General features: G+C 42.6%; 1 protein-coding gene across 8 annotated transcripts in view; it reads right to left on the reverse strand.

Moving 5' to 3' along the window:
* ANO5 (anoctamin 5) overlaps positions 1-15,922 on the reverse strand; it is a 102,806-nt gene that overhangs the window by 38,978 nt on the left and 47,906 nt on the right. For 3 of the 8 annotated variants that reach the window (XM_014518549.2, XM_025200373.1, XM_025200372.1), the window contains one exon: positions 10,840-10,953. The exons of 2 other annotated variants lie outside the window; for them this stretch is intronic. In XM_014518549.2, coding sequence (XP_014374035.1) covers positions 10,840-10,953 — 114 coding nt within the window. Of the gene's footprint in view, positions 1-10,839; positions 10,954-13,778; positions 13,824-15,922 lie in introns of all 8 variants that reach the window. 3 more of the 8 variants (XM_006020710.3, XM_025200370.1, XM_025200371.1) reach the window with 2 other exon arrangements.

Genomic DNA, 15,922 nt, shown 5'->3' on the forward strand with positions numbered 1-15,922 from the left:
GATCGCTTCTGACTCCAGTGTCCACATCATTAATGAAGATGTTGAACAGTATGGGTCCAAGGACAGAGCCTTGGGGGACCCCACTGGTCACAGGACACCACGATGAGTGACTTCCATCGATTACTACCCTCTGGGTCCGACCCCGGAGCCAATTTTCCAGCCAGTGGATCGTGGAGGACCCAAGGCGACAATTGGCCAGTTTCTCCAAGAGGCGATCATGGGACACCAGATCGAAGGCTTTTTTGAAGTCAAGATATATGACATCAATCTCTTCTCCCTTGTCCAGGTGATAGGTCACCTGGTCGTAGAAGGAAATGAGATTGGTCAAGCAAGACCTACCCGCAACAAACCCGTGCTGGCTATCCCTTAAGATGTTGGCGTCGGCCAGTCCATTAAGGATGGCCTCTTTAATAAACTTTTCTAAGATCTTCCCCGGGATAGAAGTCAGGCTGATGGGCCTATAGTTAGCCGGATCCACTTTCCTCCCTTTCTTGAAGATAGGCACCACATTGGCCTTCTTCCAGTCTTCGGGCACTACACCAGAGCGCCAAGAGTTTTCAAAGATCCGTGCTAGAGGCTGGGCTATGATGCTCGCCAGCTCCTTGAGTACCCTGGGGTGGAGATTGTCAGGGCCAGCTGACTTGAAGGTATCCAGCTTCTCAAGATGTTCCTTCAGAAAGTCAGCATTAATGGAGGGCAGGGGATCACCCTCACCCGGACTTCCCGGCCCTGTAGCGGGCATGGGCGTCCCATGGGACTGATGAAAGACTGACGCAAAGTACCTATTTAATAGGTTGGCTTTTTCCTGGGCGTCAGTTGTCAGTTGCCCCATCTGGTTCAGCTGGGGTCCAACGTTGCCCCTGCTTTTCCTCCGGCTCCCCACATATCTGAAAAAGGACTTCTTATTGTCCTTGATGCTCAAAGCTAGCTGGAGTTCAGTTGCAGCCTTGGCTTTCCTGGTCTGCTCCCTACAGGACCGGACCAGTGCAGAATAATCCTCCTTGGAGGTGACTCCCATCCTCCACCCTTTGTAGGCCTTTCTTTTTAGCCTCAAGAGATCTGCTAGGTCCCTGGAGAGCCAGGGGGGCTGCTGTGCCCTCTTGCTGCCTTTCCTCCGAGATGGAATAGACTTAGTTTGTGCATTGAGGATCGCTCCCTTGAGGAGCAACCACTCCTCCTGAACTCCCCTCTCCCTGTGGTCACGGTCCCTTAGGGCCTCACTGACAAGCCTCCTGAGCTTATCAAAGTCGGCTTTCCTGAAGTCAAGGACTTGCATGTTGCTGACCGACTTGGTGAAGGTGATCAGCTCATGGTCGCTGTCACCCAGCTTCCCATCGATCACTAGGTCGATGGGAAGCTTCCCTATATATAGCTTCCCTATATAATGTTTTGATTCTAGCTAATTATTCATTTTATCATTGTATGTATTTATATTATTTCTCTCTCATTCATGCTAATTTCATCGATATTAGGGCTGGAAGGGACCTCTGAAGGTCATCGAGTCCAGCCCCCTGCCCCAGGGGCAGGAAGTCAGCTGGGGTCATAGGATCCCAGCAAGATAAACAACCAAATGTCTCTTAAAGGAGTGCAGAGTAGGCGCTGGCGGCAGTGTGTTCCAGGCCTTGGGGGCTCGTACAGTAAAGAAGTTCTTCCGTATATCCAGCCTGAGCCGGTCTTGGAGGAGTTTGTGACCATTTGACCTTGTCATCCCTTGGGGCACTCTAGTGAACAGGCATTCCCCCAGATCTTGATGCATGCCCCTTATATACTAATAGGCAGCCACCAGGTCTCCCCGAGGCTTGCACTTTTTCAGGCTAAGTCGTCCGATAGCTCTCAGCCACTCATCATAAGGCCTGTTTTCCTGGCCCCTGATCATGTACCTGGCTCTCCTCTGCACTCTCTCAAACTTCTCCACATCCTTTTTAAATTGTGTAGCCCAGAACTGGATGCAGTACTCCAGCTGCGGCCTCACCAAGGCCGAGTACAGTGGGAGGATGACATCCTGGGATTTGCCTGAGAAGCATCTATGGATGCAAACAAGAGTTTTGCTCACTCTACCAGCTGCAACATCACACTGGTGACTCATATTCATGTTGTGGTCAATCATGACTCCCAAGTTCCTTTCAGCCATGGTAATAGCAAGTGTAGCACTGCTGAGCCTATAAGCATGCTGCAGGTTTTTCTTCCCAAGGTAGAGTACCTTGCATTTTACAGTATTTAACACCATCAGGTTTTCATCCACCCATTTACTGAGCCTGTCAAGGTCGGCCTGGATCACCATCCTGTACTTGGGTGTGGACACTTTACCCCAAAGTTTGGTGTCATCGGCGAACTTGGCCAGTCCGCTTCTGACACCAATGTCCACATCATTGATGAAGATGTTGAAAAGAATAGGCCCAAGGATGGAGCCTTGGGGGACCCCACTGGTCATAGTGCACCATGAGGATTGACTTCTGTTAACTACCACTCTCTGGGTCCAACCTTGGAGCCAATTCCCCAGCCAGTGGACTGTGACATAGCTGAGGCCGCAGTTGGCCAGTTTTTCTATGAGATGATCATGGGATCATGGGATGCCAGATCGAAAGCTTTTTAAAAATCAAGGTATATGATGTCAATCTCTTCTCCCTTATCCAGGTGATATGTCACCTGCTCATAGAAGATGAGATTGGTCAGGCAAAACCTACCCGAGTTGGAAAGAGAGGATGAGTGACAGATGCACAAATGGGCATCCAGCCATGGTGATCCTAGGCTGTAGCAGGGAAGACTGTAAGCCCGCCCCTCTCCCCCCACAAAAAACCCCCACCTTTCTTTTCATTCTGTCTTGCCAAAATATAGGGTGTGTGGTATATGAGAAAACATGGTATTTTTAGCTGTTCTACATCTCTTTTGTCTTCCCAGTACATTAGTCCTCCATTCTGGGATAATAACAGATATCAGAAGACTCAGTGGATTTCATAGTTGATGTCCAAATCAAACTCCAAAACCAAAGAATAAAATACAGCTTTATAGCTGAGTGTTATGTATTCCTAAGCATCTACATAAACACACAGAACTGTAGTAGCAACCATATTTCCCATGACAGTCACTACAGCATGCAGTATATCATACTATGGTTCCCTGACAATACAGCTTCTCTCTCCAGCCCATACACTAGGGGAAATTAAGAAATCAACTGCTGGCTCTTTGCCCACTAGTGGTCTATTTATATTAAAGGAATCCCTTGAAAAGGAGATTATGAGCAGTATCTTCCTCTTTCACAATTCAGAAGTATAGAGGGTGAGAACCCTGCCCCATATTGCATATACAATGATACAACATCTCTAGAGTGATAACTTGTAGAGAATGGAATGAATTAATTGCTTGTACCCTTCTGACTAGCTTATCTGCTGTCTGTTTACTGTTCCACCCTCCCCAAATCATATTAGATTCCACAGTTTTGATGAAACTCTCCAAAAAGAAAATCATGCTCCCAGAGCCTTTTCCTTTATTTTTATGCCAAGTATAGAATTTCCCCCAATTTTAGCCTGTCCGTAGCTTGAGAGACAAAATGCAGTCTCTCAAGTCTCTTAATGGGCCAGAGATACCATTTCTAGATATAACAATGTCACAATTTAAAATTCATGACCTCACTCACCCTGCAAGGCTGAAAATAAGGGCCCGTATTTTGGCAATTTTTCCACTTCAGCACCACAGAGGTAAGGCTAGCTTAAATAATTATACTATTGTTATAGTCCCTTCCCAGCATACCCGACAAACTAAAAACAGATGCATTAAGATTATCAAAAATGGATCCAAAGTCCAGTGGGAAAAGTCAGCCAAATGCCATTGTGCATAAATAAGATCAGACATTTAAGAAAGATAAACCACTCTTTTAAACATGAAGGTACCTTTGATAACAATGTTGTGTTTTAGTAAGAATAATCAGTCAAAAGTAAGTGGTGAAGTTCATGGTACATTGTTACTTAACACAAAAAACTACTCTTAAGCAATAGGTTTTCATGTTAGAAAACATCTCCTCCGGATTAGAGTATCCATTTCTATTCTAACCAAACTCCAAGTGTACAATAATGGGTGCTAACAAAATTAATGTATTACAAAAAATGTAATATATGTGGCCAAATTCTGTGCTTATGCCCCAGTAGCATAAATCACATAGTGGCAGAAAGCAAAAGTCAGCATAGAATTTGGACCCTTGTTAACAACTTTGGGCTCAATCTTGTGAGCCTCAATTACAATGGAAGGCTTTTCATTTTGCTGTACATGTTCAACACTGAACAAAATCAGACCCTCAAGACAAAACACGAGTTCGCCATTCCTGGTACTCCCACAACTTCCACTGAGCCCATCAGAATTTTGTGAATGCAAAGAAAGACCCAAATTTGGGAAAATGTACTCTCTTTTCTTAGTTTAAAAAGCAGTAACATTACATTTAATGCTATTTACAAGTGATACTGCACCAAAATACAAAACACTAAGAGCTAGACTATGCCTAGCTCTAATGTGACTGAGCAGTGTGGAACAGGAACTGAGAGAGAAATTAGGAAATCCTTTCCCTATTTCTTGCATAATACACATCAGGGTAACCTGAATGCAGGCAAAAGTTGCACTTTTCAGGCTGAGAAGATTTAAAAAGAGTTGTGTCTGTGTGTTGCATGTGAAATTACAGTTCTGCTCCATCATGAAGAAGCTCAGCTTGTGGAGCTCCTAGAAACATAATACTTTTGGGGTGCTCGTTATGGAGAACTGGGCCTATAGACAACAAAAAGAATGTGAGCAGTCCTAAATAAATAGTTCTAATCAGACTGTTTTATTTTTTTCTTAAATTAATTCAGCCACTTTTATTCTGAATATGCCAGCAAATTTCATATATGGATAAAATAATGCATTGGTGAGGTTAGTCGGACAAATAAACACTATCTACTGCTAGATAATAGATAAAATATAAAATAAATTGCCCAACATAAAATATAATTTAGATTTTTGTTTGTAAAAAGCTTTACAGTTAGGATTCATTCATGTAGTTTATAACATCCAAGTACAATACACAGAAAAAATGGTTTATTGCAGAGATGAGACTGAATGAATGCTTTGGACTTTAATTTTTATGTGCCCTGTGAGTATAAATTGTGCACCATATAGATTATGGGTTATGTTTTGCATTTAAAATAAATGCATTCATAAAAATGAGTTTATTAAGTGGAATTGCAAAGTGAAAAGTGAAATTTCAATAACTGATGCTGTAGACTACCCATTACTGAGATAGAAGTATTATTTTTTTAAATTTGTCCCTTTCAGATGTGCAAGATTACAGGGAAGCTTATAATGAGTACCCTAAGGCTGATGGTGAATGCAAATCGCTAATAAGTAAATCCAGAGTAGCTGAACATCTGATTAAAAGGTACACGAACGATCTCCAGATTTTCATCATCTTATGGCTTGATTTAACTTAGCCTTCAGTGAATTCAGAAGCTTCTCAGCATCTTGAAGGATGCAATCAGTACTTCCCTACCTCAGGCAATTAGGTTTTAAAAATTAAAACAATGATGGGATCACTACATGCTATATGGTCACCTAAACAATGGAAAGTCAGAAGTAAACTTTTAACCTCCAAGATAGCTAAGACAATTATTTTCTGAGTTGGCCCATGCCCAGGGGATAAAAAGGAATGTTTGCAGAATGTAGCAGTTCACTGCAGCCACTACAGGATCAATATTAGAATAATAGAAATCCAGAAGCAGAAGAGATTAAACAGAAACAAAAATAGAGAGAGGTTTTAGTCAAAAGCCTGGATACACAGATGCAATCACACTGCAAATGTGTAGAGAGGGCTCCTCTACTCACGCAGACAAAGACATGATGGGATCTAATGCCCAATCTACAAAATTGTGCCTCCTGCCATGCGAAACGTGCCCTTGTACTGGCAAGGAGATTGCAGTGGCCATGATCTCCCAGCCCCAGAGGTTTCATATAGCCCCAGGGCTGTGAGATGGCATGTGAGATGCTCCATGGCTGCTAGGACTCAGCTGGGTCCTGGCACCGGGAGGCACACTGTGGGGACCCAGCATCTGCAGGTCCAGAGTGCTGCCAGGACCCAGAGTTGGCAGCTGCTACAGCTGAGAGTCCCCTCAGTTGCAGGACTCCCAGCCCCAGCTGGGTATGCTGCCCCCTTGCAGCTGGGAGCCCTGGTAACTGAATTAAAGCTCAATAGCAATCAGCTATAACATTAATACACATTTTCAAAGTCTAACTTTAGAGCTGGTTGGAGCTTTTTATGGCATGATGGGTACTTTGCACATGTAGCTGGTCTCAGGCTAAATTCCTCTACCTGTAACGTGTAGAGCAGAGCTTTCCAAACTGTGTGCCGCGACACATTAGTCTGTCGGCGGCAGTGTGTAAGTGTGTCGCACGAAATGCAGAAAATTTTGCTGAAGGGCACCGCGGAGCTCCCTTACTCGCGTCTGCTTCCCTTGGCCCCTCCCCCGGAACTGAATTACTGTGTCACGAAATGATGCATATCTAAAAAGTGTGTCACCAACATGAAAAGTTTGGAAAGCTCTGGTGTAGAGGGAGCCTTTGAGAGTTCAGATCTGGGTGGACAGCCACACATTGCAGTCCCATTCATCTTATTTTACATGGATGATAAGGAAAGCGCTGTTTATCAGAAAGCATTCAATCAATATATTATATTTACACATTTTGCTTCCACGTGTAATTTTGTGACTTTTCTAATCTTAAGCAACCACCATGTTAACTTAAGAGTTGAATTAGCTGATTATCTCAATAAGACTATTTTCTTAAAAGGAGATTTCTCTCAAGAAGTTTCTCTCAAGAAACTTGGCAGCTTTTCCAGTCTGAGCTTGTAGAGCTCTTGGGGGTACGCAAAAAACTAGCATTATCAAGTATATGGGTTTGCATTGTATGAAGCTAAGAGGAAAGATAGGCCTATTAATACATGAAGTGCTTTCATCTGAAGCAGACTGTTGCTCTATAGAAATGAATTCTATTCAAAGTTAGGAAATCCAAAGCTATTTCTCTGAAGCAAGTACTCAAAACCTGCTATAAAAAATGTTGCTCCTTCTCCTAGGAACCTTTCTATTCTTAGCCTGTACAACTTTGCTGGCCTCACTGCACTGGCCTTACACTGGCCCTAAATACACTGGTGAATCTTACTTTCTCAGAAGTCTCCCAAGAAACATATCTCCACACTATAACTGGTTCACAGTGAGTGTGTCTACATGAGATGTGGACAGCACAGTAGCCAAATAATACTACACAGTAACATATCACAGCACCAACAGTGCTAATACTAATATTACTGCACATTATTATTAGGCTACTGCAAAGTAATGTTACTTAAAAGGTGTCCGCCGGCGCTACTGTGCAGTAACTCTGGTTACTGTGCATTTATTTAGCACTTGATTATACAAGTGCTAAATAAATGAGCAGTAACCACTGTCAGTAGCATCTCATGCAAACACTCCCAGTGTTTATACAGCTCTATATACAGAGGTCCTGTCATTGCAGAGATTATCCTGGGGAAACTCCAGGGGAGGGGAGGCGCATTTTAATTAGAATGGTTCCCAGAGAGCCAGTCTAATTAAAATGTCTCACCATTACATGTATTAAGCATCCAACATTTCAAAATGGCTGTGAGGGCACTTTAACTAAAGCTCATTAAATGAGTTTTAAATAAAGCCCTCCCCTCCCCACCACCATTCTGAAACACAGGGCGCTCAATACAGATGATAGTGAGGCATACTGGAGCATTCTAATTAGAACGCTCCACCAGACTCAATTAATCAAGTCTACTCCAACACATTCTAATTAGAATATGTTGGAACAAGTCTATAGGCACCCATTTTCTTTAAATAACAGCTGTAATTAACCCCGTCTTGGTTTGAACACATAAGCTGAACGGGGACAGTTAAGAAAGGCAGACTGCAAGATGTTCAGATTCAGACGATGTACACACACTGGAGAACTTTGATTATTTATTTGCTTTATGTAGCTATTTTAGTTTATTTCATTTATCAAAATAAAATTCCTGGGTTTTGAGAGCCAACTTTTCATGGCTCTGTGTTTTGACTGCCAGAGAAAAACAGCTATTCTTTCCAATTGTTCTTCCTCCTACAAAGGGAATACACAATACTTGTGTGTTTTCTTCTTTTTATGTGTCTGTGTTTGGTTAAAGAAGGTCTGTTATTTCACGGAACTCCACAAGCATAAATTTCCGGAGATTTTTCATTAAGGCATCATTTGCCCTTGGAAATATGAGATTACGTGAGCATCTCAGCTTTCGTTTTGAAAAGAAAATCAGGTTCTGGCTGCTTGTGATTGCTGAGAACAGCTTGTAAATTGAACCTGTAATGGCTCAAAAGGCTGAAGGAAAATTTAAAAAGCCAAAATAATCTAAAGTATATTTTAAAACATCTTTAGAATTTTTTGGCCAATTAATGATTCCTTTCAATTCATGAGGTTGACAGGACTGGAGCTTACAATGTAAAAAATGGCTTGAATGAGTGCATTTCTTGAATCAGGTCCAAAATCTCAGTGTAGACAAAGAACAAACAGAAATGCCACTTTCTGATTCCTTCTGGAAACCTGATCCAATGTCACCACTGTGGCTATTGTGCTTTGCTGAGAACTTGCTAAGTGGTATTTTACAGCAACCCACAGTAAGCTTGGACTTCGTACTTTGTTGTCTACAAGATCCATTTCCATGGATATTTTGAGCCTGGTTTTAAAACAACAGGGATTTGTAATAATAAAGATAATAAATTACAAATAGTTCGGTAATAAAGCAAGATACCAGTCAGAAAGCCTAGCAGAGGAGACACTGAGATCATTTTACTGGGAGTATAAAGCAAGTAATTAAGAATAAAAGCCCTTTTACCGACAACCTTATACAGACCTCATCCATCACAAGTCTCAGGAGGTTATGGGAGATGTAAGAATCCTCCATGAACCTCACAAGAAAATAGATCAAATTAATTTAATAAAGGAGTGCCTGCTGGTGAAACTCTAAATTACATTTTAGACACTTTAACAGTTAAACAAATACAGTTCTATTTAGCAGCTGTGCAACGGCATGGCCCAAGTACATCTCTTACTCACCTGAGTAAGGACAGCAGTACAAATCTGTACACAGAACCAAAAGATTGGAAGAGACCTCAGTCGTAATCTGGCCCAAAACCCTGCCCAGATGCTGTTATCTACATGAATACAAAACCACCAAATGCTTTAGGGTTGTTGCTTGTAGCTATGTTGGTCCTACCTGTCTCACACCCTTTGTCTCCCAGGGCCTCTGATCCTCCCTGCCAGCATTTGCATTTTCATAGACCTGCATTTTGCATACTGGCTTCCATTTCACCCAAGAGAGCACACAAAGAAACAACAAACTCTCCCTGTGCCTGAAGAAGGGTGTTTGTACCTGAAAGCTTGCAAAGAACAATTTTGCCAACCATTTAGTTGATCTAATAAAGAAATCACATTTACCCTGTGAACCACCAAATGTTGTATTTCTTTAGGTGCGTACCTTATTTAGTCTTTCCCAGACATGCTGCACATCATAAAATGATGGTTCCCATTAACTGGCATGCTCTAACATTCATAGTCTCATTGCCTTAGATCGATTGTTTTAATTTTTTGAAAAATTTAGCATCAGTGTTTCAAGAAATGAACATATATTAATGCACTTAGTGAAGGTATTTGTAAAATACTGGTGGTGGACATAAATGGTGGCCCAAGGATCTCACATCTATCTTAATAAAGATATCAGACTTTTCACCCTTTGGGCATTAGTAATTGACTGTGTACATTAAACAGAGGAAAATCTTCACACAAAAGCTCTCTCTCAAATAACTAGCAAAAGCCAAAATCAGCTCTTATCTCTACACATGAGCTTAGCCTCAGGAACCCAGAATTTTCATCTGGTTATTATAAGGGAAGGACACAGAATTACCCTAAAGGAAAAGGAGGTTTATATAATAATTTAAACAAGGAGTTTAACAGAGCTACTTGCTGCTCTAAGTTACAAAGTATCAAGAACTCAACTTCTTCATTTGAACACAAATTAAATAATGTAAAATTATTCTTCTGGTATTCTTCCAATGAAGGAAATCTGAATTAACCATACAGTTATTAGGGCTATTAGTTGCACATGCTTATTAAAATGCAATGATCCAGTATGTTTTCTGAACACAGAAGGTATCTTACTAATACATGTACACATATAATACAAGCACATACAAAATGCATACATGAGCTTTTCAGTTGAAATAATAGTCATGTGTATAATCATTCATATTCAGCCTTCATAACCCTGGTCAACAGATTGGCTTTTCAGCATGATCCAAGTAGCTCAATGCTCCTCAAGGAGTCAGTTCCAAAATCAAGGGCCTTCACAGAATTTTCTGCCTTTGGTCTTCTGACAAACATATCAAAACACTGGAAGCTCAAGGCTTGGGTGATTGCAACATGAAACATATTTTAGTAAAAAATAAAAAGAGAAGCAACCTGTGTAATAAACTCTAGTCAGGTAGATATGACTGAATGCCAGCTACCATGAACTGCTATTTCAGAGACATTGACTTACAATGAGGATGGAAAGTTTGGAGCTCTGATGGTAGCTGCTGATGGCAATTTCAAACAAATCTAAGGCCATGTACAGACATTAGTTTCTACTGGGGGAGTCACTGCTTTCCCAATAGAAAACACAAGTGTACACAGGTTCAAGGGTTTTTTTTCCTCAGAGCAAAAAATGGCTTCTCCAGAAGAAAAATAATCCAGGCAAAAACCAGGGAAAGCTGGTGTTCAGAAGATACCAAAAAAGAAACTTACCGCTTTCTTTTCCTCGTCTTTATTTGGGTCATCCACATAAGAAAGTACAAAATCAATTCGCCGGACCCCATCCCTGAAGAAAACAGAATCCTTGCTTTGGTGCCGTTTGTCAATCTGTGAAGAGCACGGGTAAACAATTGAAAATCAAATTTTACATTGCTCTAAAACACAGCAGAAGAACAGAGTAGCTTCCTCAGTTGGGTTCAGTTCTTCATTTTCCTCACAGTTAAAGGTACCTGTGTCTACGATGGAGTTTCAACAATAGTTCCATCTGTTATAGGAGAGTTGAGAAGGAATTTCCAGCTGTCTATGTACAAGCACTGGGCATCCGCTTGAAACATATGCTACATATAGCTTAAAATGATATACATTAATATAGTAATGCCTGTGAGCAACGCTAGATTTAAAGATTTCTCAGTTTTCAGAAATGCCTCTTTTTCAAAACAGTTTAAAGCTTCTCTCAAAAACTATATCAAGTGTTTCGTTATACGTCAATATGGTTTTTATACTGCAGAGTTAATTATAGCACTCCTTAAAGCAAGAGCAAACTAGAGAACAGCTGAAAAATGTCAAAGCAAGAGGCACAGCAACAGCTGTAAAAGTAAAGACAGTTCATGCACCTACTCTCTTTCAAACCAGGGCTTCTAAAGCAGCAACTATCCAGAAACACTGCCCAGTGATTAACTTAACTGGTTACATCAAGAATTAGAAAACAAAAACTACACAAACTAAATCTTAGCCATCTGCAAAATTTCCCTTAAATTTCCTTCCTTAAAAAAAAAAAGAATTAAAATCCATTAATCTACTGTATAAAGTGAACATTTTTTTAAAAAATCCAAGTGTTGATTCTGTATTTTAATTTTCAGGATAAAATATAAATATAAATATAATAGTAAATATAAAATTAAAATATAATATAATTAAAATATAATAGTAAATAAAATCTAATCTCTTCCAGTAAATTGTGTTACAGAAATAATGCTTTAAATGTAACCAGGTAAACATAACTATCTCAATATCTGCTATGGTACCAGTTTTGGTTAGTTCCAGGTAACCGAACACAAAGTTTTCTCTAGAAAAAAAGATCTATGCAGGCAGTCCTCAGACTTACAACATAACTGGTTCCTGAAAACCGTGTCTTAAGTCGAAAAGTTGTAACTTGGAACCAGTTTTCCTATAGGACCAGTGTTACAAATGGTGGTTTAGTTCCTTTACGATGGTCAATACTGTGTGCAGCTGGTAAGTGGTGGAAGGGGAAGGGAAAGGGGAAGGGGAAGGGAAGGGGCATGGGAGGGCAGATCAACAACCCCTGCGGTGAGGGAGGGATTGGGGCTGGGATCAGGGCTGGGGCAAGTGCTGCCCAGTCAGGGCCAGGAAGCTGCAGGGAGGTGGGGGCAGTGGCCCCTGCCACTGTGTGCTGTTGGTCTGGTGGCTTAACCAGCAGTTTCTACCACTGCTCCTGCCTCTGGTGTGGGAGGGCATGGGGGCCTTGTACCACCACATCTGTGTGGGGTAGGATGGGTAGTGCCAGGGCTGCACCGGGCTGCGCTCCAGGCAGGTGGTGGCAGCTACAGTGAATTTTCAGGTGGCTGCAGCCCCCCCAGAGCTCCCACTCTGCTTTCTGCCCCGCCCCAATCCAGAGGTACATGCACCACCATGTCCTGAAAGTCGTGGCTCATCTGGGGGGCGCGGGAAGGGTGGCTCCTGCTACTGTGTGTCACTTGTCTGGATGGTTGAGGGCGGGGGGCGGGAAAAAGCCAACACCAAGACTTGGCTCCACCCTCAGAGCCAGGAGCCACACCCCCATTCTCCCAGCTGGCTGGGGGGGAGGGAGAAGCCTGCAGTGGGGCCTTGGCTCTGCTCCCCCAGAGTCGGAAGCAGGACTGGAGTCCCCTTGCCATGCTCCTCCTCAGCCCCTAGACTGGCTCAGAGGGGGGCATGGCTACCAGCTCAGGAGGGAGGAAGCCAAGGCCCCAGCGCAGGCTTCTCTCTCCTCTGAGCCAGCCAGGAGCCTGAGAAAAAGTGTGGCTCCTGGTTCCCAGCTCTGGGGCCAGAGCCAAGCCCCAGTGCAGGCTTCTCCTCTTCCCCTTCCCTGGGCCCTCAGCCAACCCAGAGGCTGAGGAGGGGGCATGGCTCATGGCTCCCAGCTCAGGGGGCAGAGCCAAGCCTAGGGGCAGACTTCCCTCCCCCACTGCCTCAGCCAGCTGGGAGGCTAAGAAGGGGGAATGGCTAGGAGATTCCAACCCTGCTCCCAGCTGGTGGGGAGGGGGTGGCAGAGTAAAGCCCCAGTTCCAGCTTCCCCTCCTTCCCCCTGCCCCAAGCTGTTCCTGAATGGGGGTCCAGTGCCAGGTGGGAGAAGTAGCTTTTTCCCACCACCACTCCTTGCACAGGCAGTGGGCTGAGAGGGCATGGCTTAGTGAATCAGAGGGCTCCACCTCTGCACTGGCCAGCAGGCTGGGAGGTGAGCTCTAGCATCCCCTGCTATTAGTATAGGCCACTGCAAGAGCCTGGCTGCATTTCTTGTTTGAAAAGTAAACATCAGTTCACTTTCTTATTGGTTCAATCTATGTAGTTTACATATTTAAAAAACCTGCAAAGACTGAGTCAATTCAACCTTGGGCTTTTTGACTGTCTGTACTTAGCTCATGTGTTTATAAAGGGCTAAATTTAGTCTTTAGGGCTCACCTCTATATTTTATTAAGATGGAAAAAAGAATTGCTTATCAAAGGAGTATATCATTGTTGGCTGTGGAACGAATTTTGTCCTGGATACCCTGTACCCTCATATGGAAGTATAAAAGCTCTCTAAAAGAGTTGTGGAGTATTTATCTGAATATGAACTTTGCTCCCAATTAACAAAAGACATCACACAGTTGAAGCATGTTGAAGCATCACTGCAACCATTCAAGCCACTAGCAGTATCATTCGTCACTGTTTTACCCTGAGACGTCGCTTCAGGAACAGATTGTATCTCCTTCCAGTCTGCTGGAATAACCAACAAGTAGTTAACAAGCACGTCATCTACCTCAAGGACCTAGTTCTAGAATTATTCCAAGCAAGTAACTCAGTAAAGTTAGAGTCTGTATGCCCATAATAAAGGTAAGATAAAGCTTTAGGTTTTAAACAACAGAAACCAAAACTCACTGATATGTTTATAATATATAGAGCTTAATTAAGACAAAAGCAGCAATTGCCATTCATTAACTAGAGAGCTCTAAAATGATTTTAATTCTATAATGCTAAATGCTGTTAAATACGAGGGCACTCAGCTCACATACAGCTCAAAACAGCAGGCCAAGAAAGCATCATCAAACATTAACAACAAAACCAAGCAGCAGTTAATGGAAAGAGGAAGAATGTTTCTCTTAAGCTTATTTTATATGTGTTTGGACCCATATAGCGCACACAGGAAACTGACAGCAATGTATTTCTTTATCTGATAAAAGTAGAAGGGCTATTAACCCTCATCACTCAAGGCCTACATTTATCTGCAAGTGGATTAGAGAAAAAAAATCCCTTAAAGTACTGCAGAACTGGGTGCATTTGAAGGAGGGTTGTATACGCATCCTCACTATCCCTGGCAACTGCTAAAAATGATACAGCAGGCTAACCAGAGAGGTGGTCATATATTTCTGCAGAGTACACTGGCTTTTCAGGAAATAACTGACCACAATATTTCAAATTAAAGTGATACATAGAGGTAATGTAATCATTTTCAGAAATCTGCTTTAATTCCCCTCTGGTCCTCCACTTCGGTAATTAGCAATGCTGATCACTTGGACACCAATTATGACAGGCCACTAAGGCTAGTTCATTGTTGCAATAAAAGACATCATCCAAAAAGGGCCTCTTGCAATTAAGCTAGATTCATTTATGAGTTGAAGCAAGGGAATTTCCTTGGGGAATGACTTTGCTTCCAAATGTATTGCTATTAGAGGTGCATCGACTGATATATTGGTGCCATATCAGATCCTCACCGATAAAAGGAAAATTAACATTATTGGCTATCGGCTTGTTTTGGCTGGTGTAACTGATAACATCACCAATAAATATAATATGCCTTCTGGCCAGAGCCCCTGGATGCCCTGTGTATGCTTGCAACAGCACCCATGCACATGGTCAGGAATACAGCCAGGTAATAGGAGAGCAGCACCCTGAAGGTAGGTCTAGAGAGAGGAAGGGGTGTGGGGAGGGAAGGGACCTGTGGGGAGCAGATCAAGGTCCCCACAGTAAGGGAGTGGGACAGGGACTGGGGCTCAGGCTAGGGGTGCTGCTTAGCCTGGGCAGTGAATAGGACCCAGGGCCAGGGCAAGGAGCAGGACAGAGCCACAGGAGGTGCAGGGGGTAAGGGTGTGGAGGGGGGCAGCTGCCTTAGGCTGCACACACCCCCAGGGGGAGGCATGGGCCCCCAGATTTGTGTGCAGGCCTTGATCTGCCCCCCCCATGCCCCTTCCCTCCCCTGTGCCCCTTCCCCTCCACAGACTTACCTGCAGGGTGCTGCCCTCCATGTGCCTGGCTGCATTCCTGTAAATCAGTTATCGGATCCGTATTGGCTAATATGGCTGGTTAATTGGCTATTGGTATTGACAAAAAAAATATCAGTGTATCCCTAATTTTTATTTGTGCACCCCTTACTATTGAGGACAAGATGATTAAAACATGGAATCTAAAGAGAAGAAAATGTTTCCTTGATTGGAGTTTTGTTGGCATTCTACTTTTTTGTATCAGTATCAATTATTTGAGACTGTAAAAACAGAAATCTCCCCCCCCAAAAAATAACCCCCAATTTGAGCCTTAAGTTTCTACTCCCTGTCCTCCACTCTGCAGTAACTCTACAATAATACAATCCAATAAACTGTGCCAGAGCAAGCAATTTTATAGATTGTGGATATGTCTGCTAGTCAAACATTATCACTGTCCTAATAATAAAGGCTAAATTCTCCATGAAGTCATTCAGGTGTAAGCCCTCTGAAGTCTGCATTTATATGGATGCCCATAACTTATTACTAAATCTTTAATGTTCATATAAACATCCACCAGAATTAGCATAAAGCACTTCGTTTTAGCATAAATGCTAATCCCCT

This window comes from Alligator sinensis, unplaced genomic scaffold, assembly GCF_000455745.1.
Source record: "Alligator sinensis unplaced genomic scaffold, ASM45574v1 scaffold165_2, whole genome shotgun sequence".
NCBI lineage: Eukaryota > Metazoa > Chordata > Crocodylia > Alligatoridae > Alligator > Alligator sinensis.